The 25,203-nt window shown below is 51.8% G+C and overlaps 1 protein-coding gene across 2 annotated transcripts in view; it reads left to right on the forward strand.

The window, feature by feature from the left end:
* The first annotated feature begins 201 nt into the window (after positions 1-201).
* The window catches only part of SLC28A1 (solute carrier family 28 member 1), a 48,364-nt gene continuing 23,362 nt past the window's right edge, over positions 202-25,203 (forward strand). The window contains exons 1-8 of one of the 2 annotated variants that reach the window (XM_027571060.2): positions 202-276; positions 1,561-1,672; positions 2,509-2,597; positions 3,783-3,874; positions 7,912-8,095; positions 16,171-16,312; positions 17,011-17,124; positions 18,178-18,255. In XM_027571060.2, coding sequence (XP_027426861.2) covers positions 1,577-1,672; positions 2,509-2,597; positions 3,783-3,874; positions 7,912-8,095; positions 16,171-16,312; positions 17,011-17,124; positions 18,178-18,255 — 795 coding nt within the window. In that variant the 5' untranslated portion in view covers positions 202-276; positions 1,561-1,576. Of the gene's footprint in view, positions 277-453; positions 775-1,560; positions 1,673-2,508; positions 2,598-3,782; positions 3,875-7,911; positions 8,096-16,170; positions 16,313-17,010; positions 17,125-18,177; positions 18,256-25,203 lie in introns of those variants that run through there. The other variant, XM_027571059.2, reaches the window with a different exon arrangement.

Here is a 25,203-nt window from a genome sequence, read left to right on the forward strand (position 1 = left end):
GCTTAGGCGTCGGCTGAAAAAAGAAGATACGATTACATGGTATGTTAACTAACTGGAATTTAAATAAAAATTTGAAAAAAAAAAAGAAAGAAATTACTTATATGTGGAAGGAGGGAGGGAGGGGCCAACAGCGAGACTGTGTTCCGTTGTCCTGACGTCACGGAGGCTTGGACATGGACCGTCGCTGTTTGTGACAGCTACCTGCTTTCCTTCCCTTCGAGCTCAGGGAAAGGAGGTTGTTGTCATAATCCCTGATTCCGTGAGGAAGGGACACTGGTGAGATGCAGGACGAAAACTAACGTGCATGATCCTCCAGCCTGGCTAACCTCCAGGGCCAGTGGAGAAGGAGGCACGGGGGCGGGGGCGAACTTAGAGAGGGGGAGAATAGTGAAGGCAGGCTTCCTGGAAGAGGCGGGCCCATGTGGGAGAGGGGAGAGTAGGGAGCAGGGAACCTCAGAGGAGGAAGGCAGATGAAGTTCAAAGGCCGGAGCCCAATGGGCCAGGCCCAGAGTGGGGCCCACTGGCTCTGTTTTCCCTTTTCCCTGAGAGAGGTTGGGGTCCCTGCCCCAGCTGCGGCCCTGGGCCCTGAGCCCTGGAGAGGGCGCTGGGCTGAGCTGGGTGGGAGGCCCAACCTCCCCCCGCTCTGGACTCTGCCCGGGAATTTGCACTGAAAAGAGAAGACGGGCCAAAGTGCAAGCAGGTTGAAGCCATTTTTGTCCCCGTGGAAACACGCGCTTCTGCCCTTCCCCGAGAGTGACTTGTTCACCACAATATGTGAGTAGGACGGGGGTCCTCCCTCTCCCTGGACAGTTGTGCATCTGTGTGTGTGCACAGGTAGCTAGGCGTTCCTGGGCTCTGCCTGTGTGTGTACTTGCACACGTCTCCTTGCTCGCGTGTGCACCCATGTGTATGTGCCTCTGAACGCGTGAGTTTAACCAGGCCGGTGTTTGGATGGAGTAGGGTGCTCCCCAAGGGGAAGAAACAGGAGTGGGGAGAGATTTGGTCTTAGCTCAGGCTCTTATTCAGATGAGTTAGGCCTATGAACTTCAGCAAAAAAAGGACTATGTTGTCTTTCAGAATTGAAAGGCCCAGTGGTGGGACTGGTTTCAGGTCTAGCTGGATCCAGGGACTGGAAGGGTCTTTGGGATATTATTTTTCCAGCTTTCAGAGGCGGGACAGTATAATACGGTGAAGGTATCACTTAGTGGCAATGGCTTTAACCTGCTATGGGAGTGATGCGAGCTAGAAGCTCTTCTACATGGTTCCCTCCTTGCCCTCCCTGTGAGGTGGGCAGAATTTGCCCCACTTCTGCTGCCCACCCCCCACCCCCCAGATTTGTAAGGACTTGCGTCCCACGGGCTCAGAAGTGAGTGCAGGAAGGGGCGCCTTCCTCTGCGGCCCCCAGGCCCAAGGAGGGTCGAGCTCTGGGATGATCAAAGCGGCACCAGGCATCTGCTCCCCGTTTCCATCCTCTCCCATCCTCCTCCCTTCTCTGGGCCCCCCACCTGGGTCCTGCCTTGCCTTCTGCTTTCAGCTTTGGGCCCCGACTTTGTCTTTCAGCTGGAAGGTCGGGCACATGGAGGCCAAGACACCAAAACAAAGAGAGTCCATCTTGCTCACATCTGTGGCCAATGGTCTGGAGAACATGGGGGCTGAGTGCTTGGAAAGCCTGGTCTGTCTCCTTCCCCTTCCCCGTTTTGGCCCCTTGGGGTGAGGGCCCTTTGTTCACCATCTTCCTTCACCCCTCCCACCTCTTTGCTTGAAAAATTAGGAACTCCCTGCCCTGCAACCGCAACGTGCCCCTTTATTTCACTCATTAACCCTGTGTTGTGTACCTGCGATGTGCCCGGAGCACCTGCCCTAGTCTGAAGGGCTGGAGGGGACGTTTGAGCTGTGATCTACAAAACAAGGAGAGACCACGTGATTGGGGGTGGGGTGGGGGGGATCTCTGGGGAGGCCTCAGCCTTTAAGGAGCTGGCCCTCTTGTCCTTGCTCCGGAATGGCCAAGTGGAGGCCCACCACCCAGAACTTTGGAGCCGAATATGACACCCTTTTCCCTCTCAACCTCCCCTGCCAAAGCCCCCTGCCCCTTCAGCACACTGAGCAACCCCAGGGTGTGCCTTTCACACTGTAACCTCTACCCCGCCGGAACACAACTCCATAGACGAATGGAGGGCAAACGGTGTCCTGGAGCCATGCCACGAGGTGGCCCCGCCTGTGGCTTCCCCAACCAGCCACCGCCAAGGCTCCAGGGTCCCCTCTGCATGCAGCCCATGAGCTCCCTGAGGGTGGGATGTGTCTGGCACCGAGTCCAGCACACAGTGGGCACTCAATGCGCACTTTGCAGAATTTAATGAAGTTGTCCTCTAATGATTTCCTGTGCAAAAGCCCAGCCCCCACCCCAACCCCCTCCCGACGTGCCCACGGGCACACAGGGAGCAGCCAGGGTCCCTCTCCGCTCTCACTTGGGGCAGGAGGTACACTCTGGCCACTGTCTGGTACCTTTAGGAGGAAGGCCGGACCCCTGGCAACGTCTCAAGCCCTGCAGAGGGTGGGGACAGCTGGACCGAGGCCAGCCCGGAGCCCCTCTCAGGATGGTACGTGGCCTCCAGGAGGGACGTGGGTTGGCCTGGGGGGCAGGGACAGGAACCTGGCCTCCTGACAATAGGGAGGGGGCTCCCAGAACCTTTGTCACCGAAAGGAGCAAGTGTGCTTTAGCCAACGAATGCGCACTGCGGCCTGCTGCCTCAGGGGTGAGCCCCGCCGGAGGCTCCCACCCGGCCTTGAAGCGGCCACAACCAAATCCCCGCAGGAACTGCGCTCCATACTGTGGGGCTCTTCTGACTGAAGCCGGATGGGGGCCCCAAACCTCCCCGCCTGCCTTCTACCCCACTGGGTCTCTGGGGCACCTCGGGGAACCTCGAGGCTTAGCTGGAAAAACCCTGGCCTGGGCCAGTCCCCTCGTTTCCCGTGGGGAGGCTGAAGCCCCGAGAGGAAGAGAGACCGGCCCCGGTCACACGGGCAGCAAGTGTGAGCCTAGAACTCGGTCTCTTGATGCCCGGGCTCGCTGGGGTCCCCACTGGCCAGATCCTGAGCTGGGGAGAGCACGAGGCGGAGGGGTGTGGAGGGCAGGCAGTCCATCTGTGTGCCTCGGCCGGGAGGCTGGGGAAGAAGGGCTCCCTTAGGAGGTGGGAGGCGGGGACAGGGAGGGGCCGGGTGTCCCTAACACAGCCCCCTCCCAGGGGCCGCCTTTCCTCCAGGGATAGATGGACGGTCAGGTGACCAGGCAAGACTGGCCTGTTTGCACTGGGCCAGGAAGGCCGTGGGGGTGGGGGGCAGGCTGTTCACGTGCTGGGAGGGGCTGCTGACTCAGGTGGTGAGTCTCCCGTCCCCCAGAGGGAGTCTCCCCTCCCCGCCGAGCTGGGAGCCTCTCCACCTGGCTCTGCAGACAGGTGGAAATGGGACCGGGGTGGGGGGGTGAGGGGGGAGGCGAGGCTGCCGTCCTGGTTCGCGCCCTCCTGCGGGTGGGCGGTTCTTCCTCAGCATCCAGGTTAACTCCTTCCCGAGCCCGCCGGCAGAGTTCTTCGTGGAAGGCGTGGGGGGCCTGAGGCTTTCCTCGGTTTGCTCTGGGGTGGGGTTGCCCCGGTCCTGCGATGTCGAGGCCGGCGCCCGGCTTGGCCCATGTGTCCACTGCACTGGGGTTGTGCCTGAGCGGCCTCTACCTGAGGTGGTGACACTAGGAGTCTGGGGCCACTCGCGGACCCCGCCCGTCCTCTCCCCAGGCGGAGCCCGCGGCCGGCCCTGAGGGCCCGACGCTTCTGCAGGGAGCACACACAGCTGTTTCGATGGATCTGCACGGGCCTGCTCTGTACTGGTGAGACTGGGGCCCAGCCCCACCTGGCAGACAGCCATTCCCGGCCCCCACCACCCCGCCATCCATGTCTCAGGGCCTCCACTAATCCAATAATTCAGCAACTGACTCAGGGCCAGCTCCGTGCCAGAAGCTGGGACATCAGAAGGAAGCCAGAGCAGGTCTGATTCCCGGGGTCGTCTCTGATCAGTAAGGGAGAGGGGGCTAGTATTGGCACGTGATGCAGCCAGCCATTAAGGAACACCAGGGAAAGATGGGAGTGATCAGGGAGGACTTCCAGGAGGAGGTGACATTCAGGCCCCACCGGTCGAGCAGGAGCCAGCCAGGGAAGCAGCAGGACAATAAGGGGTGAGAAGGCACTCCATGCAGGACCCCAGGAGCGAAGGTGACACCCGGCACGGTGCCGGCTGGAATGTTACGCCAGAGCCAGAGAGAGCCATTGAGGGATTTAACAGGCAAGCGCTGGGGCCGGATCCACACTGTGGGAGCCTGGGAGAGGCAGGCAGGGGTGAGGGGGCATGGCGAGGGCGGCAGTACACGGGTGAGAAGACGAAGTATCGGGACGGAGAGACCCTCGGGAAACTACTCCAGGGACGCGCGGAGAATGAATCGCAAGGGGCGTCAGTGGCCGCGGTCTGGGGACCAGCCGCGCAGGGGGCGTTGGCAGAGGGAGCAGCAGAGCGAGCCTGAGGGGCTGTGGGGGTGGGGGGGGGTCAGGAGGGGTGAACAGCTCCTGTGCAGTAAGGGGAGCAGCGGAACAGCGACGGAGGAGCGGCCAGGGGATTTAGCGCCAAGCAGGTCACTAGGGAGCAGCGGGTGGAGGGGCTGGATTGAGTGAATGGGAGGTGAGGCAGTGTAGACAGCAAGTGTAGACAGCTCTTTGGAGGGATTTTTTTATGAGGACAGGTGGGAATATTAAGGAGGGTGTGACAGTGTCAGGGAAGGGGTGTGTTGGTGACAGGAGACACTTGGACTGTGTTTGTGAGCTGAGGTGGGGGTGGGGGTATAGAGAGAAGGGGGAAGGACGAGCAGACAGATGGCAGGTGGAGGGCAGCCCCCTAGGCCCAGGGAGAGAGGGCAAGGGGCCCAGTGGAGGGGCGGGTCACCTGGTCCTGCAGGTAGGAGATGGAGAAGGTGTGGGTGTGGATGCAGAGACCAGCCCCACAGGGGGCCAGGCAGGGAGAGGACGCGGAGCACCATGATGGCAATGGCCCTGGTCTCCATGATGAAAGCGAAAGCAGGGCCATCTGCTGAGATGAGCTGGTTCATGGCCCTTCAAAGCTTCCTTCTAGAGATGTCTGAGACGGTGAAGTCTTCCTTTGGCAGGATCTGAGCCCGGGCCTTCTCTGTCCCCCTTGCCTCCACCCTCACTCAGACTCAGACTGGTTCCTCCTGAAGAAATGATTGACGTAGGAGCACCTGGGGGGCTCAGTCAATCATCCAACTCTTGATTTCAGCTCAGGTCATGATCTCAGGGTCGTGAGATGGAGCCCCGTGTGGGGCTCTGCGCTCACCAGGGAGTCTGCTTGAGATTCTCTCCCTCTGCCCCTCCCCCCAATACATAAATCTTAATTTTCATGATCTTCAATCATTTTTTATCTATCTCCTCCTATCTTGCCTTTGTCCTCACTGTCAGTAAACGATCCTTGACAATGGCCAATCTTGATTTTCTCCATGTTTGTGATCTTCCTTTCCTCCAGCTCTTTGATAACTTCACTGTATTGTGTCTTTTATGGTGAGGCCCTTTGCGTACTTTCTGGGAGTAGGTGCGGCAGAACGAAGGAGCTCGTGTTCTCAGCACTGTATGCCTGAGCCATAGCCGTGGTGCAAAGATAGCCCTGGCCGCTGACCAACAGAGGGCCTTGGGGTCCCCAGTCTCAGAAGAAGACCCAGATTTCTGGCCAAGTGGCCGAAAGTCTTTGATTGGGTCATGTACCCCTCCCTGGGCTCCCACTGGACCACATGGGCTCAGAGTGGGAGCAGACGAGTCCTGTCACCAGAGGGATGAGCAGACCCTAGAAGAACACAAATAACTCCAAAGACACGTCTCTCCATGCCCTGTCTGGGGGACTTGTCCACCATGCGTCCTCTCCTGCACAGTGTGCCAGTCCCCGCCCCCCCCCCGACCCGAGTCACGGGGCCCCGAAACCGACAGACCTGGCTAGGAATTTTAGCTCAATTCCCTCCCACTGTGAGTCACCCTGCTTCGCCGACCTCAGGTGCCTCGTCTCTAAATGGGGATCAGCACAGACCCGGCTGTGGGTGGTTACAACAGGAACCCCGCAAGGGCTGGGAGGCGCTGAGTGCAGCGCCCCTCCCTCGGCCTCCCACTGGCCCTGGGCCTGCATTCCCGGCCCCGCCCTGCAGAGCCACGCCTGCGTGCCCCTCCGCGACACCTGTGCAGGTCGGAGGCCCAGCCCGCAAACCTCGGTGTGAGAGGAGGGGAGCTTGCTTTCTCAGAACTCGACTCCTGTTCTGTTTCAATTTCGTCATCCCAGCTGCGTGGTCGGAACTTAGTGTCTGTCAATGTGGAATATTCCTTCACCCCTTTCCCCAGCAGTCTCCCCCGCCCCATATCCGCTATCAGTCCTCAGCTGGGTCCTGACCCGCCCACTTCTGCAGCTGGTCCTAGGTCCTCTGCCCTTGCAGGTAGCCATGGAGACGCCCCCGTCTCCGCTGGGGGTCTGCTCTGGTCCTTCCCATCTCCTCTTCCGAGCTCCTCACAGAGGTCACTCCTGCTGCTTCAGGGCCCGCTCTGCTGTGCAGAACCTCAGAAGCTTTCTACGGCTCTGCCTGCCCACACAGCACAGGCGCTCCTCTCTCTGAAATCGCCCTCCCTGCCTCCCTGGGGCAGGGCTCCTCTGTTCCCCGGAGCCACCGGGCCCTCCAGCTAGTCTGTCCTCCAACAACTAGTCTGTCCTCCAGCTAGTCTGTCCTCCAACAACTAGTCTGTCCTCCAGCTAGTCTGTCCTCCAACCACTGTCCTCCAACTAGTCTGTCCTCCAGCTAGTCTGTCCTCCAACCACTGTCCTCAACTAGTCTGTCCTCCAACCACTGTCCTCAACTAGTCTGTCCTCCAGCTAGTCTGTCCTCCAACAACTAGTCTGTCCTCCAGCTAGTCTGTCCTCCAACCACTGTCCTCAACTAGTCTGTCCTCTAACTAGTCCTCTAGCTAGTCTGTCCTCTAGTCTGTCCTCCAACCACTGTCCTTAACTAGTCTGTCCTCCAGGTAGTCTGTCCTCCAACCACTGTCCTCCAGCTAGTCTGTCCTCTAACTAGTCTGTCCTCAACTAGTCTGCCCTTCAATTAGCCTTTTCTCTAACCAGTGTCCCCACGTAGGCTGTCCTCCAGCTAGTCTGTCCTCCAGCTAGTCTGTCCTCCAGCTAGTCTGTCCTCCAGCTAGTCTGGCAGCGGAGGGGTAGGGTAAGACTTAACACTTATTCACAGCGCTGCAGCCCACATTTTTACCGAGTGGAAGAACTGTAAGTCCTTTCCATTCTTCAAGGGCTCTGGCTTCTGGAACTCATAAGGCAGGGAGAGACACTTGCCCCTCTGCCCTCCACTGTCATATTCCTTTCTTGAGGCAGAGCGCGGGTTGGCTTAGCTACTCGAAGAGGAGAGGAGCAAGCGGGGAGAAGGAAATTCTAGGAAGACAATGGCCCATATTTTCAGAGCCGGATCCTGGCGCACGCGAGTGCGCGACCTGTCCCGTCCATCTCTGACCACCATGGAACCTCGTGTGGTCTGGGACAGAGCAGGCCCTCCGCTGACGCTCAGAAGCCCCTCCTTACACACTCATCCCTCACAGCTGGTCAGCAAGTTCAAGGTGTGCAAAGCCCCTCCACATACCTTCCTCAGTTACTCGGACCGACCCTCCAGCACAGTCCGGAATGATTGTCCCCAATTCCAGATGAGGCAGCTGAGGCGCAGACGCAGAGGTCCCCGTGCCCTGGATGGGACAAGGTGGAGCTGGGGGCCAGGGGGGCTGGCCCGTGTCATTGTCACTGACTCCTCTCTGTTTCATTCCCCCCCACTCGCAGCGTTCGCTGCCTTCCTGCTGACTGCCAGCCTCCTGGATTTCCAGAGGGCCCTGGTGCTCTTTGTTCTCACCTGTGTGTTCCTCACCTTCCTGGCCCACAGCCTGCTCAAGAGGCTGCTGGGACCCACACTGCTGAGGTGTGTCAAGCCTCTGGGGCATTACCGCCTGCGCCTATGGTTTGAGAGGTGAGTGAGCTCACAGCCCCAGGCAGGATGGGCGGGCCGTTGGCTGAGGCCTCTGCGTCGGTCGGCTCCGGGGTCACCGCCGGCCTGGGGGAGGAAGGCCTCAGTCCTTGCCCCACCGGGGGGGCTCCCGGGCAATGGGGCACCCTCCCTTCTGTTTGCCCCCTGGGAGCCCCGGGTCACCTGAGAACAAGACTCAACAGTTTCCTGAGCTCAGAGGTTCCAGCCCACCCAAACAGGGAGGGCCCATGTCAGAGGCTCCTATGGGATCAGCGGGGGCGTGAGAGACAGCTGCAGGGGACCACCCCTGGAGTCGGAGTCCGCAGGCTGGATTGGGGTCCCGGTGTCCATGAATTTAGTGAACCCCCAGGGGATTCTCATGCCGCCAGCCATGTTCCTGGACAACAGTTTGGGCTCCCCTGGTTTTCAAACTGGGTTCCTTAGAGATCTGGAAACCTTGGAGGTGCCATAGGGCGGGAAAGATTGGAGGGGGGACCATCAGACCCCCCTCCCCAAATCCCCATTACAACCAGGAAGCTCTGTTTTATCTGTTTTATAAACTGAAGTTTGCAAAAAATAAAAATAAAAATATAAATAATTAGCTGGAAAAAAAGGTTTCTGTGGCTTAAAAAAAAAACCTGAAGACCCCCAGTCTATTTCAGGGCTCCAGTTTTTTGATAAAGAAACTGGTGCTCAAGGAGATCCAGTGACTAACCTAGGGAGGTACCACAGCAAAATGATTTGAGCAGGACTATGGATGAGCACATTTTTTCATCTTCTTTATAAATACATGTATAATAAATAGTAATTATTATTCATAATTATAACTTAGAATTTTAAATAAATAAAATTTTTAAAAATTAATAAATTATAGGGCACCTGGGTGGCTCAGTTGGTTAAGCAACTGCCTTCGGCTCAGGTCATGATCCTGGAGTCCCTGGATCGAGTCCTGCATTGGGCTCCCTGCTCGGCAGGGAGTCTGCTTCTTCCTCTGACCCTCCCCCCCTCTCATGTGCGCTCTCTCTCTCTCTCTCTCTCTCTCATTCTCTCTGTCTCAAATAAATAAATAAAATCTTTTAAAAAAATTCATAAATTATATAAACTGAATAAAATTTAAAAATTTTATAATTTGTAATAATTAAATTTATAAATAGATTTTTTTTTACAATTGGACTTTTTTTAGACTAGTACAGTATTAACTCTAAGTAGATTATGTTATGCTAAGGATGCACATTATAATCCCTGGAGCAGCTAAAAAAACACAAAAGGGTGTCATTTAAATAGTAATAAAAGAGTTAAATAGTTTTGTGAAAGGATTTGTTTTTACAATCATCTATTTGTGACTAATCATTGATACTGGCTTTCCATTGGATGTATTGATGTAAGGTTTCCTTTAAAAAATACATGCAGATTAATTAGACTTTATGAAAAGTAAAAACTTTTTGATTCAAAGGAGTAAAAAGACAACCCACAGAATGGGAGAAAATATTTGCAAATTATGTATCTGATAAAGGACTTGTATCTAGAATTACAGCTCAACAATAAAAAAACAACCAAATTGAAGAATGGGAAAAGGATTTGAATAGACATTTCTCCAAAGATATACAAATAGCCACTACATGAAAACATGCTTAACATCATTAGCCATCATAAAATGCAAATCAAAACCACATGAGATACCACTTCACATTTACTGGGATGATAACAAAAAAGACAGATGATAACAAGTGTTGGCCCAGTTATGGAAGCCTCGAACTCCTCACCCACCACTGGTAGAAATGTGAAATGGTGCAGCTGCTTTAGAAAACATTAGTTTCAGGGACACGTGGTGACTCAATCGGTTAAGCGTCTGCCTTCGGCTCAGCTCATGATTCCAGTGTCCTGGGATTGAGCCCCGCATCGGTCTCCCTGCTCGGCGAGGATATGTAGCAATTCCATCCCTAGGTATATACCTAAGAGAAATGAAAACATATGTCTATTCAAAAACTTGTACACAAATGTTTATAGCAACATTATAACAGCCGAAAGGTGGAAACAACCCAAGCATCCCTCAGCTGATAAGTGGATAAGTCCAATATGTATATCCATATAATGGAATATTATTTGGCCACAGAAGGGAAAGCTACATGCTATAATAATGACAAAGCTTGAAAACATTATGCTAAGTGAAAGAAACTGGTCACAAAGAACCATTGATGTGAAACGTCCAAATTGGCAAATCTATACAGACAGAGAGTAGATTAGTGATTGACTACAGTTGGGGGGAATGGATGGAAAGATTGGGGGTGATGGCTAGAGGTTCTCAGTTATTCTTTGAGCTGATGAAAACATTCTAAAATTGATTATAGTGATGGTCACACAACTCTGAATATACTGAGGACCCTTACACTATATACTTTATTTTTTTTAAAAAGATTTTATTTATTTATTTGAGAGAGAGAGAGAGAGAGAGAGAGGGAGGGAGGGAGAAAGCATGAGCAGGGTGAGCAGCAGGCAGAGGGAGAAGGAGAAGCAGACTCTCCGCTGAGCGGGGAGCCTGATGCAGGACTCGATCCCAGGACCCTGGGATCATGACCTGAGCCGAAGGCAGACGCTTAGCCAACTGAACCACCCAGGCGCCCCATACACTGTATACTTAAAATGGGCAAATTGTATGGTATGTGAATTTTGTCTCGATTTAAAAAACACATGTATTTGATATTGGCTTCCAGTCAAGATTGAGTAACAGAGACCACTTGAAACAACTAAAGAACTGGAACAAATATATGAAACAATAGCTCTTAAAATATTGGACGTCAGGCAGCAGAAGACAGTGATCCTGGAGATACAGGAAGCAAAGGAGATGAGCCCTGTGATTGCTCCCCCACTTAATGCATTGAGAGAGTTTCCAGGCCACAGTGCCGGGAAAGGGAACAAAGGTGGGCCAGCAGATTTCCTGGGTTGAGGATACAGAGCTGGGAAGCCAGGGAAGCCAAGGCGGTGAGAGTTCACAATGCAGAGTATGAGAGAAGATAGTGGCACAGATAGAGATAGATAGAGAGAAAACTCCAGAAATCCACAGAGGGTCCTTTTTGAGTATGCAACTGAGTTCTGATCAGTGAATGCATATGAGAAAACCATCCAAAGCCTAGGAAAGACCCACCTGAAAGGATTAGAGAGAACAGTGCCTGGAAGTCACACAGGGCCAGAAATAGTGTGTTTTCTCAACGGTCAGAGTGGAAACTTCATAATTCCACAGGGAATTGTTTAGAGTACTAAAGATCTTGGGATCTTGGGTCAATAGTAGGGAAAAATTAACCATAGAATAAACCCTGCTCAGGCTCTGCCTAACAAATCTTAAAAACAAAACTTGAAAGAGCCCAGCAAAACATCAGTTAACCATGGCACAACTTTAAGTGGGTACATGTACCTTGAGGTCCCAGAGGAGAAAGAGGGAAGAAAAAATTACTTGAAGAAATTGTGTCCAAAATATTCCAATCTGATGAAGATTATAAACCCAAAGAAACTCCATGAATCCCCAGCACAAGAAACAAGAAGAAAACCCCACCAAGGCATATCATAATCAAATTGCTTAAAACTGGTAACAAAACAGAAAATTCTAAAAACAGCTAGAGAAGAAAACATGTGCAGAGGAACAAAGATACAGATGACAACCGATTTCCTCTCAAAAACAATACACATGGAAAAGCAATGGAAGAGTAAAAACAAAACAAAAATGTGTCAATCTAGAGCTCTTCACCAGTGAAAGAACATCCTTCCAAAAAAAGGAGAAATAGGACTCTTTTAGTTATACAAAAGCTGAAAGAAGTTTTCAGACATCAAAAGCAAACCTGCACTATAAGAAATGTTGAAGGAAATTTTTCAAACAGAAGGAAACTGAGATCGGAGGGAAATCTAGTGAAGAGCATTGAAATGGCGACTATATGGGTGACTATAACAACTATTTTTATTATTATTTAAATCTCTTTCAAAGGTAACCAACTTATAAAGCAAGAATAATAGTGTATTGTGGAATTTATATTATGTAGAAGTAAAGAGCAAGGGTTGGGAGGGAAGAAAAGAAATTATATTGCTATAAGGTTTTTATACTGAACGTGAAGTAGTGTATCACTTAAAGGTAGATTGGGATAAGTTAAAGATGTATATTATAAATGCTAAAGCAACCGCTAAAATAACATCACAAGGAGTTACAGCTAACAAGTTAAAAAAGCGAGTGAGAGAGAGAAAGGAGAATCGTTTTAAGATAAACACTCTGAAAGAAGGCAGAAAAAGGGAAATGAATAGATGGGACAAAGAGGAAATAAATAGCAAGATGGTAGCTGCAACCCTTCCTCCAAACCAATAATCACATTAAATGTACAGACCAGAATCCCTCATGAATAAAGATGTAAAAATTGTTAACAAAATTTTAGAAAACCAAGTGCAACAATATATAAAAGGGATTTAATATGTGAATGAATGGGGTTTATCCCAGGAATCCAAAGTTGGTTTAACATTAAAAAATTAATGTGATAGGTCATATTAATAGACTAAAAGGAAAAAAAAAACCCGTATGTTTATGTCAATAGACTCAGAGAAAGCATTCGACATAATTCAGCATCCATTCCTCATAAGAATTCTGAGGAAAGTAGGGATAAAAAAATAACAAAAATCCACAGCTAACATCATACTTGACTGTGAAAAACTGAATGCTTTTCCACTGAGATCAAGATGGAAGAATGTCCCTTCTCATCACTTTTATTCAGCATTGTACTGGATGTTGTAGCTCGTGTGATAAGGTAAGAAAAGGAAATGAAAGACATGTGGATTGAAAAAGAAGTAATGCTGTCTTTATTCACAGACAACATGATTGTGTACCTAGAAAATCCTATGGAATCTACCAAAAAGAGCTAATAGAACTGATTAGTGAGTTTAACAAGTTGCAGGATACAAGAGCAACATGCAAAAAAATATATATATTTAAATATACTAACAATAAACAGCAACAGGTTAAAATTGTAACTGCCATTTAGAATAGCCTGAAACATAAAACACTTAAGGTAAAATCTGATAAAAGATGTGCAGATTTGCACACTGAAACTTACAAAACACTGCTGAGAGAAATTAACGAAAACTTAAATAGTGGGACCAGCTTCATGGATCAAAAGACTCAGTATTGTCAACATTATCAATTCTCCTCAAATTAATCTATAGATTTTTGTAATATCTCAGTCGAAATTATAGCAGACTTTTGGGGTAGAAACTGATAAGATGATTCTAAAATTCATATAGAAATGCAAAGAAGAACCTAGAATAGCCAAAACACTGAAAAAGATGAACAAGTTTGATGAATTTATACTACCTGTCTTTAAGACTTACTGTAAAGCTACAGTAATCAAGACAGTATGATATCAGCATTAAAACAGACAAATAGATCAATGGCGCTGAAAATTATGCTAAAGCAACTGTATATTCATAGTCAAAAAGAAAAAGAAGGGAAACGAAATAATAATATAATTCAGGCCTCACAGGATATGGAAAATTAACTGAAAATAGATTAAAAATGTAAATTGAAAGCCTAAAACTATAAAACTTCTATAAGAAAATGTAGGAGAAAATCTTTGTGACCTTGAGTTAAGTAAATTTCTTAGATACAAAACCAAAATCACAGTACATTAAAAAACTGGACAAATTGAATTTCAGCAGAATTAAGAACTTCTCTTCAAAAGACATGGTTAAGGGAATTAAAAGAGAAGGCATGATTATGAGAAAAGTTTTGCAAATCACACATTTGACAAAGGCCTTGTATCCAGAATATATTAAGCTCTCCTCAAAACTTGATAAGAAAAACAACCCAATTGAAGAATAGGCTCAGGATGTGAGCAGACATTTCATTAAAGAAGAAATGTAAGTGGTAAATAACCACGTGGAAAGATGCTCAACATCATTAGGTTATTAGGGAAATGCAAACCACAAAGAGGTACTACTGCATGTCTCTTAGAATGACTAGAATTTGAAAGATTGACCATATGAAGTGTGGCAAAAATACAGAGAAACTGGAACTCTTACTTACTGCTGAATTGTACAATCACTTTGGAAAACAGTTCGGCAATCTCCTAAAAAGCGAGATCTACCATATGACTCACCCATTCCACTTACTGCAGTATTACCCAAGTAGTATTGACCCAAGAAAAATAAAAACGTATATCCATACAAAGACTTGCACATGAAAGTTTGAATGTTCATAGCAGCTTTATCTGTCATAGCCAAACACTGGAAACAACCTAAGTGTGCTTCAGCAGATGAACGGATAAGCCCAATGTGGTGCACCCACCCAATGAGATACTGCTCGGCAATAAAAAGGAATGACTTACTGATACATGCAAAAACAGGGAGGAATCTCAAAATAGTTACGAGAGAAAGAAATCACATAAAAAAAGGATATGTACGGTATGATCCCATTTATATAAAATCCTAGAAAATGCAAACTAATCTAGTGACAGAAAACAGATCAGTTGCTGCCTGGGGACAAGGCGGGAGGCCAGGAATTACAGAGGGGCATGAAGAACCTTTTGAGGGTGATGGATATGGTAAGTCCACTGTCTTAATTGTGGTGATGGTCTCCAGGTGAGTATATACATCAAAACTTATCAAATTGTATGCTTTTTTTTTTTTAAGAGAGAGAGCGTGTGCAAGTGGGGGGGGCGTGGCAGAGGGAGAAAGAGAGAGAGAATCTCAAGCAGGCTCCCCGCTGATTGCAGAGCCCGACACAGGGCTTGATCTCATGACTTTGAGAACATGACTTGAGCTGAAATCAAGAGTCGGATGCTCAATCGACTGAGCCACGCGGGCACCCTTCTTTTAAAAACTTTTTTAAATTGTACATTTCAATGTATTCTATTTATTATATGCCGATTATACCTCTGCAGAGCTGTTAAAAACAAATGACAACAACAAAAACCCAGGCCCAAACATGCTTTGTTTTTTTATTTTTTGTTTTTATTTTAAATATTTTTATATTTTTTTGTTATTTTCTTTTATTTCATTTTAAGTAGTCTTCACACTTAATGTGGGGCTTGAACTCATGACCCTGAGACTAAGAGTTGCATGCTCTACAGACTGAGCTAGCCAGGTGCCTCTGCGCTTAAGTTTTTATAAAGTAAGTTAACGTCAGGAGAAATAGCAAGGCAAGTGGCACAGAGACGGGGTGGGAACCGTGCATGTGGACCAGGGGTGTTAGGTGCTTGGAAACATGGGCAGAAGTAAGCAGTGAACTCTAGACGTGGCCTGCCTGAGCTCTGGTCCTGGGTCCGCCTCTTACGAGCTGGTGGCCGTGCACGGAGCTAGTTAAGAGGATAGACTTGCTGCCCGGGTGCCTGGGTTAAAATCTCACATCTGCTACTGTTCAGATGGGGGGGCTGTGGGCAAGTCATTTAAACTGACTGTGCCTCGGTTTCTTCACCTGTAAAATGGGCAGTGCCCATACCTCTCCCAGCATCCGGCATAGCTCCTGATATTTAATAGGTGCTCGGTGAACATTAGCTGTTATCAGTAGTTCTGAGTCAGTTGATGACAGGCTCAGGGGCAGATCTCGAGCACCCAATTCCCAGCCCTCCTGGACAAGCCCAGCCCAGCCCCAGGGAGGAAAGCATGGCTGTGAAGGTTGCTTCCAGGCCTCGATCTCAGGCGCTTGGCTCACCTGCCGAGACTGACATTATTGCTTCTGGAGAGCAGAGCCCACGGTGCCAACTGCCGCGTCCTGGGCCGCACAGGCCTCGCCTCACCCCGGCCTGGTCAGAGGCTGGGCTGAGCATCGCTGCAGCTGTGGGAGTCCTGCCCCTTGATGGAGCCGGGTGCTCGGCACCGCGCGAAGCTCAGTACATGCATTCTCCGCTTTAGTCCTCTCAGCAGCCTGGAGACATGAGGGTCTTTGGCTTCATTTCCCCAATGAGGGCACTAGCCTCAGAGAGGCTGGGCAGTCTGTGTGAGGTCACAGGTCTCTCTCTCCTCCCACCGGCCCTAAGCACCCTTTCCCTGGGGCCGTGGGGCGGGGCGGGGGGAGATGCTGAGAGTGGTAGCTTTCTGCCTCTCCCCTGCAGGGGTCTGGCCCTTGCTGCTTTCCTGGGCTTGGTCTTGTGGCTGGTTCTGGACACCTCCCAGCGACCTGAGCAGCTAGTGTCCTTTGCAGGAATCTGCGTGTTCATCAGCCTCCTCTTTGCCTGCTCAAAGCATCACTGCGCAGTGAGTGCTTAGTGGTCAGGTCTGGGCTGGGCCGCAGCCCCCTCTGTCCCTGCCTCCTTGGACCTTGCAGCCACCCCCTGAAGCCAGGACCCCTCCCCGTTTCACAGTGTGGCCAACGTCCCCCCACAGCCTCCAGCCAAGCCTCGCAGAGATCCTCATGTACCCCTGAGTTTGGGGATCACTGCTAAGAAATCATTAAAGGCTGAGAGGTAGCAGCAACCCTCCGCTGGGGGTGTGGGCATCGAGGGAGTGGGGTCAGGGCAGCCGGGAGCCCTACCTGTGGAGGAGGGATGGGGGGAGGTCCAGGCAGACACCCCAACTCCAGCTCTGCCCACCCAGTGATGACCAGGACCGAGTACCGTGGCAGGCTGGAGGCTGCTCATGACTTGCAGGGGTCCCTAGACCTTTCCCCACCCCTGCCCACTTCCCCAGGCCTGTGGCTGCTAAGAGTGTGACCTGTTCTGACTCCAGTGGAGGTGACCATTGGCAACAGGCCCAGAGTTCTGGCTGGGTCCAGTCTCTGTCCTACAGACAGACTCAAACTCCCACAGCCCGTCAGTAGCACCGTGCTCTCTGGCCTTACCCTATTTTTAGATATGAGCTGCAGAAGAGAGAGCACTCTGGCCTTACCCTATGCTGTTCCTCTGCGGATCCTCCCAAGGAGCTGAGCTCACCAGGACCTTTCTTTTGAGTGGCAGGTGTCCTGGAGGGCTGTGTCCTGGGGCCTCGGCCTACAGTTTGCACTTGGACTCTTCGTCATCAGAACAGAACCGGGATTTATTGCATTCCAGTGGATGGGCAACCAGATCCAGGTGTGTACGTGGGGCCCAGAGGCCCATGGCGTCTTGAGCTGCCAGGAAATGGAGGAGAAGCCACTCTGTCGGGGGAAGGTGGGTGGTGAGGTCATAGGGAGGGATTGAGACGGGGATGGTGGGTGTGCCCTGGGCCCCAGACCACGTGAGCAGCTGGGGCTGGGCGGTTTGGCCGCCGCTTCCTTCAGGCCTGGGGCCACCTGCCCAGACAAAGCCGTCCATTCAGAGGCTGGTCTGATGTGGGAGGGAATCTCAAGATGGGGAGTTTCTTAGGGAACCCGGGCACAAGGCAGGTGGTCTTCAGCAGTCACAAGGGATGTGGACCTTATAACAGTTAAAAGTGCTAAAAAAAATTTTTTTTTCCAAATGATTTACTTTGTGTACGTGCGTGCGTACAAATAACGTTGTTTACTGAAGTCCTATTTTTTAAATTCCGTTGTGTATTGTAGTAAATACACATTCCACAAAATTTACCATTTTCACCATCTTTAAGTGTCATGAAGCTCGTTCACATTGTTGTGCAACCAGCATGAGTTACTTTTTAAAGTATATTATCGGGGGCGTGTGGCTAATCCTCTCCGCACCGCGGTCTTGCCAGCTCGGATTTCCATGTGCTGGTCTCCACCGTCACTTTAGAGAAGGGACTACTGAGGTCTGGACGAGAGAAGTGACTTGTCCCTGAAGTCGCCAAGCAAGATCAGGACCTAAAACCAGCTTTGCAGAAGGGTGGCCGCAAGGCCAGCAAGGCCACCAGCCTGGGGTGGGCGCAGGATGGCGCTGGGAGGGGAGTAAGCAGGTGCACAAGGCACCCCCTAGGAAAGTCTTCACACACACGTCTGGCTCACCATCGTCCTTTCGCAAAGCACACTGCCAGGTGCGGCCCCCGGGGAGGCCCGGGAGCCCCACTGTCTCTCCCCCTGGGCTGCCGGACGGGCCCGTGGCCAGCAGGGTCCCTCCGGCTCACCCAGCCCCGGGGCTCCTGGCCACCATTTCTCCCTCCTTGCTTCCTGGCCTCCCTCCAGGCTTTTGCTTTGTTTTATGTTTTGCTTTCAGATCTTCCTGAGCTACACGAATGCCGGCTCCAGCTTCGTGTTTGGGGAGGCGATGGTCAAGGGTGTCTTTGCCTTTCAGGTCAGCTCAACTCTTGGCCCACGAGGCCTTTAGCCGGGGCTGCCCGGTGCCGCCAAGCTAGCGGGGAGTCTGGGTGAGCAGCTGGGCCAGGCCCAGGTGGAGGAGAGGGCTCTTGCGGGTGGAGCCGCGTCCTGGACCTCAGGAAGCGTAAGCGTCGGGGTGTCGAGTGGGGCCCCCACAATGTGTTCACCTGCTGGTATGTTTTCCGTGTGTTTTGTAAAATTTGCAAAGTTTTCCTTCAAAATGAACCCCCAGCTGTTGGAATTGTGTGAGGCTGAGGACAAGAAGGGAGGGTAGGGGCAGGGGGCTGGCACCTGCTTTCGCCTTAGCCCCCACCATGCTGCAGGGACCCGAGGCCTGTGAAGGACACTTTCCAGGAACCCTTAGTCGCAAATGACCCTCTCGACCCTCAGGCTGCTTCTACTTCAAGGCCCTCATGGGCCACCTCTGCAGGAAGCTGGCCCTGATTATCCAGCTGCAAGCTAGGACTCCCTCCTCTGGACTCTCCTGGACCTACAGCCCCTCCCTCCCTCTCTCCTTCCCTCCTTCCAGCGGTTTATTGTGTGCCTGTTCCCGTGCAAAGTACTACAGAGGAAACTGACCGAAAGACTCCAGGGCCTTGTTGTGTATGGCAGAGCCCCGACCCTGACCCTGACCCCGACCCTGACTTGACACGGGGCAGCCTGTGCTGAGTTTGCAGGTGCGGCTGCTCCCCTATTCTGCGTCGAAATGTGCTTGTGTTTCTTCTTTCTCCCATTGACTGCCCGAGCACCCACGTGCCTCCTCCCGTAAGACCTCTGCCTGCCTCACACCGGAGCTGTCTAAAGACCCTGAAGTCCCCTCCAGGCTTAGGTTCCACTTGCAATGCCAGCAGAGAGAGAGAGCGAGAGAGCGAGAGAGAGAGAGAGAGAGAGAGAGAGGGAGAGAGAGACTCTGCCATTGTTCCCATGGCACCATGGACGGGATCCCATGCTGCCTACACAAGCATGCCCCAGACCACTGTCACCATGGGGCTGCTGTGCGGGATCCCACGTGTAGGTTCGGGAGGTTTCTGCTTTCTATTACTCTGGCCATTGTTTCTAGAGCCTCCCACCCCGCGGTGGGTGTTGGGCCCTGGAGGCTTCCAGCCTGAGCCATGGGCTCGGCTCTGCACTGCTGGGCTGATGTTGAGCCCAGTGGTGAGTCTGGACATCTCCAGGTCCGCTTCCCCTGCCACTGACTCGTGGTGAGGTCACCTTGTGTCACAGCGTCTGTGTGTGCCACCAGCTCTCAGGGAAATGTCCCCTTTAGCCAAGGCATTCGAATAATGCCAGTGCTCGGAGGAAAGAGGGAGGGGACCCGGTTCCTGTCCTCTCAGGAGTCTTGTGTGCCCTGAGACGGGCTGACCCATCACGTTCCTCAGAGACCAATTCTGTGTAGAGAGGGGAGGGGGGGGGCAGCCTCTGTCGGTGCCCCGCAAAGGTCCCCGAACACCATTCCTGTAGGGCAAGGGCGGCGCTGCTCCCTTCACACTTGCATTTCCAAGCAGGGGCCACCCAGGGTTCCAGGGAGAGCCTGGCTGACTTCTGTGTTCACGGGACAGAGAGACAACAGCCTGCATCCTCTTACTCTTTAAAAGACAAACACTCTACAGCTCGACCTCCGCAGGAAGCCAGGTTCAAGTGCGGTTGGCACAACCGGAAGTGCCCGGGGAGTCCGTTTAGGGAGGGATTGCTTCAACTAGGGACAGTGAGGCTAACACCCCCCGGAGGTGGTGCTTGATGTGCAGGACAAGAAAGGTTTGGAGGTGCAGAGAGGCAAGAAGGGGAAGTTCATGGGATAAGCGCGGAGGTGAGAACGTGCAGGTGCGTCTCAAATACAGGGCGGAGTTCCCTCTGCTGACACGGGAGCTATTGGTAGGAAAGTACGGGCTAGGGCACAACCCGGACGTGTGGTGGGGCTGTACCTGGAAGGGTCCTAAATGCCAGGTGGAGGCACCTGGGTTTTGTCCCCAGGAAATGGGAGCTCTTGAAGATTTTTGAGCAGGGAGGGACTTTTTTTTTTTGGAGCTTTGGGACAGTTATCATGTCGATAGTGGGTAGGAAGGGTTGTAGCCAGGATGCTTGGAATAGAGGACCAGAGGAGGCTGGCTCATCCCCACGTGGTGGCCCGGGGCCACCGGACTGCGTGGTGCAGGAGAGAGACCACCTCCGGGGAACAGAGGCTGAGGGGGCCTGCAGGAAGCACGTCACTTAGCTCCACGTGTCGTAGCCGTGTTTGCGTTTAGCTGTTGGAGGTCTTACTCATCCTTGTGACCCTTGACGGACCCTGAGCCCTCCAAAGCCCCTCCCGGTGCCTGGACGCTGCCCTTTGCTGAGCAAATGGTGGTTCTTTGGTGCCTGCACGGGGGACGTCCCTCCGTGCCTGCTGGGAAGTCTGGCTCTGTGAGCCACGGCTGTGGGTCGGGCTCCTCTCTGTGGCCGGGCTGCCATTCCCATGACTGTGTGGTCCTGAGCAGCTCTCCCTTTGGCCCAAGACCAGGGCTGAGCTCTTCTTTCTCCAAACTTCCCCAGCAAAGCCCAGAGCTTCCTGACCCTCTGGAGCTAAGAGCTACACACGGGCTTTGCTGCAAGCTCCAGGGCCACCAGAAACCCCTTTGTCCCCCTCTAGACCCAAGACCTTGGTGGAACAGAGAAGAAAAGCACAGGGAGAAGGAAATCATAATAACAGCCCCTAGGTGTGGAGCCAGAACCACATGCCAGGCACTCACTTTGCTCTCCTAGCCACCCACGGGGGGACTGCTATCATTATCCTCTCTTTCACAGATGAGGATACTGAGTTCAGAGTGGTTGTGACTTGCAGAAAGTCACAAAGCTAGTGACTGCTGAGATCAAGATTGGAACCCAGATCCAAAGCTCTTGCTTATTAGCTTCTGTGCCTTGATATTAAAGCACTTTCCTTGGTCAGCAGTGGTGACAAAGGGGCCCAGATCTTAGATGTTTGTTTTTCTCTTGGTTTGGAAGAAAAGAGTATCCTTTTTTTTTTTTTTTTAAGATCTTATTTATTTATTCACAAGAAATAGAGAGAGAGAGAGAGAGAGAGAGGTAGGAAGCAGAGGGAGAAGCAGGCTCCCTGTGGAGCAGGGAACCCAATGGGGGACTCAATCCCAAGACCCTGAGATCATGACCTGAGCCGAAGGCAGATGCTTAACCGACTGAGCCACCCAGGCACCCAGAAAAGAGTATTCTTGAGGACTATTTGGTTGCAAGTAACAGAGACCCATTTAAAACTTGCTTTAAAGACAGGAGGGACGGAGGGCTGTTTCTTGCCTCACACGCTGGAAGGCGAGGTAGAGCAGGTGCAGGCTGGACCCAGGGCAGTCAGGTTCATGGCCCTCAGCCCCACGTTTCTGCTTCTGCCAGGGCATCAGCTTCGCTCCTGCATACCAGATCGTCCCCTGACCCCCAGCAACATCAGGTGCTCATTCTTACAGCATGTGCCCCCAAACGAGGGAAACTCTTCTCTGCCAGCCCAAGATAGAAAGTCCTGGGGCAGCCTTCAGATTGCTCTGCCTCGGGTCCTGTGACCAGTCCTGGACCAATTGCTAAGCCCAGGGCACGGAATACTACAATTGCCGCAACTGGGGTCTTGTGCTCCCGCCCAAAGCCAGGGAGTCGGGTGCTCTGACTGAGTGGACGCCACCCTGAGAAGCTCATCACTGCAAGGAGCATTGCCCAGGAGAGGCGGTACCGTCCCTCCACGATAGAAAACAAGGCAGGCAGCTCCCTGTGGGACCTGTGATTAGCTGCACTTTCAGGGTGTCCTTGTGTTGCAAGGGAGTGTTTGTGGTCCAGTACGGGAGCAGGGCCCGGGTGAGAGCTATCCTCCCTGCCTGGGAGGAGCAGCAGTAGCATTGACCCTTTGATCTATGGTCCCTCTTGGCCACAATGTGGGGACACATTTGGGAGTCTAGGCTGTATTTCCTGACCAGGGTGCTTAGTTCCTGACTTTTCAGTGGTAAGTGACAGAAACACAACTCAAATGGACTTGAGCCAAAAAAAAAAAAAGAAAGAAAGAAAGAAAGAAACAAAGCAGAACTAAAAAATCAAGATTAATTTCTGTAACTGAAGAAATCCAGGGCCTTGGATCCTACCGGATCCAGATACTGAGCATCGCGTGGGATCCACCTGGCCTGTGTCCTGCTTCTGTGTTCTTGGTGTTGGCTTTAGACTTAGTCTCGGGTAGGCTCCCTTGAGGTGGTGGCAAAGAGATACCAGGCTTACATCCAACCAACTTAGCAACCTCGCTTAGCAGGGAGAGAGAAAAAGAGAGAGCATGCCTGATTTCCACTAGCTCTAGCAGGAAACCCAGGAGTGGCCCTTCTTGGCCTGGCTTGGAGTATATGTCATCTGCAAATTATAGCCAGGGGGGGATAAGTGACTTGGATCCATCAAACCTGGAGCCCATCGAGTGAGAGTGGAGGAGGGGGTGGTTCCCAAAGGAAAAGAACACTTTGTCACCAAAAGCCGCAGGGGAAGGGGCACAGGGCCGACCAAGCAGCCTCTGTCCACTGGTACCCCTACCTTGCTTCTCTCCCAGTCTAGCCCTGAAACGATCCCCTGGCTTGCTGCTGTGTCCATCCTCTTGCCGGTGTTAGCTCTGTGCCCTCCCATCCTTTCTCCCTTTCCGGAAGAAGACGCACACACCTGCTCCTTGCCCCTCCCCCCAGATCCCCCTGTACAACCATGGCTGCAGAGATGGTTGGGCTGGAAGGGAACTCGTTGATCTTTGGGGCCCCCCCCTTTAATATTACAGATGGTCAAACCACACCCCAGAGAGGAGCGGTGACCTGGGCACAGTCACCCAGTGAGTTAGGGTGGACCCAAGGCTGCAGCGGGGTGATTGGACTACCAGCCAAGTGGTGTTTTCTTCTCGTACTGTTAAGTTGAAGTCAGTGACATCACGTCTGCCTTCCAAATACAAAGAGCAACCTTCACGCCGATAATGTTAAATTTAAAACATGTTAAATGGTTGCTAAAGACTTGGAGTTTGGGTGTTCAGCCAAGAGAGAAAAAACAAGGGAGGTAGGTTTATCATTAGCCAGACTCAGCGTTTCCCAGTCAAACACTAACCGGTTCTTGGCCCCTGAGAGGCCCTGTCCTCTGGCCAAACTCGTGGTTAGTGGATTAGCCAGTGGCCTCCTTCACTAAGACAGACCAGATCAGGGAGGATTTAAATATCCTATGGCCATGGAATTCCCTTCTTCACGAGATTCATTAATCATGAAATTTCACCCACCCACCCCACCCCCTCCCTGCATCGCACACACATGCACACAAACACACACACTCACAATGCACACAAACACGCACACATGCACACACTTGCACACAAACACGTGCACACTCACACAAACACGCATGCACACACGCACACAAACGCTCACACTCACACGTGCACACAAACACACGCACACATGCACACACTTGCACACAAATGCACGCACACTCACATGCACACAAACACGCACACACTCACTCACACAAACGCACGCCCCCATGCACACAAACACGCGCACACTTACACATGCACACAAACACGTGCACACTCATGCACACAAACACGCGCACACATGCACACAAACACGTGCACGCTCACACGTGCACACAAACACGCGCACACTCACACGTGCACACACGTGCACGCCCACATGCACTCACACATGCACACAAACACGTGCACACACACATGTACACAAACGCACACACACACACACACACAAGCACAAGCCCTTGCTAAGCTTGGGGCTGGTCCTCAAGGTGGGAGTGGTTTTGCTGGTGCTGAGTCGAACGGAAGACTTAGGAGCTTTCTTTGCCTTCTTTCCATGGATCATGTGGCTGTGGTCCAAGGCCTTTGGCTCCTGATGGCCTGGGGAAGTCTTCTCTGAGCTCACTCAGATGTTCAGAATCCAAGCTGCTTCCTGCTGGGCCACGGTCCAGCTCATCACTTCTCCAGGAAGCTGAGTCTCTGCCCGGGGCTTCTGGGTCCCTCCACCTCCCCTGTCCTAGAGTTCAGCACCGTCGACGTGGCAGCCACCTCTTGGCTGTATCATCTTGATTAGTCATTCCACCTTGGCTCCATCTCCCTTCTGGTAATTTCCCACCCACACAGTGGCCTCACCCGAGGCTCCTGCGTCCTTCCTGGGTCTGGCTGACCCGGTCGCGCATGCTCACTTGTTCCTTCACTGTGGCTCCTGCCTCTGGAACATTCACCCACATACTGAGCTCAGCAGTGCTGCTCACATGTTCCCCCAGAGGAAGAGCGAGGGGAAAGTGTTTTCATCTCCCAAGGTTTCGGGGTGTCTGCCTGATGCAGCCTTGGCCATCCCCAATGGTCGACAGTGCGACATTTGGCCAAAACTAAAATCAAATAAGAAAAGGGCTAAAAGGCACTGTGGTTGATTTAATCAAAGTAATCAAGGGGGCCCTGGTAACCTGGTAACCTCAGTGAGCATGATTTTCAGGGGGAGGAGCGGGAAGTAGTGGAAACTGGGGTGGGGTGGTAGAAGGAGGGAGGTGGGCGATTGGACTGGGAGAGATCTTGGGAGAATCTGGTGTTTACAAAGGTCTCTAAAGGAGACTTTGACAGGCTGTTGGGCATGAGGGAGCAGAGTGTTGAGGTCATTTGTGGGGGCGGGAGCAGGAAATCAGGAGGCATGTCCACTTTATGTGGCCATGGAGTAAGCTTCTGCCTTTCTGTAAGGCATAGTGCACCCCCCCACACACACCCGGAAGGATTGTCTAACTTTGCGTTGTTTTGTGTGTGTGTGGCTGGTTTCACACATACATGTTCTCTTGTTTCTTCCTTTTTTTTCTTTTATTTTTATTGAAGTGTAACTGACATAACATCCTATTAGTTTCAGGTATATATCACAGTGCTGTGATATTTTTAGACATTATGAAATGATCC

The sequence above is a fragment of the Zalophus californianus genome, chromosome 6 (genome assembly GCF_009762305.2).
Source record: "Zalophus californianus isolate mZalCal1 chromosome 6, mZalCal1.pri.v2, whole genome shotgun sequence".
NCBI classification, from domain to species: domain Eukaryota; kingdom Metazoa; phylum Chordata; class Mammalia; order Carnivora; family Otariidae; genus Zalophus; species Zalophus californianus.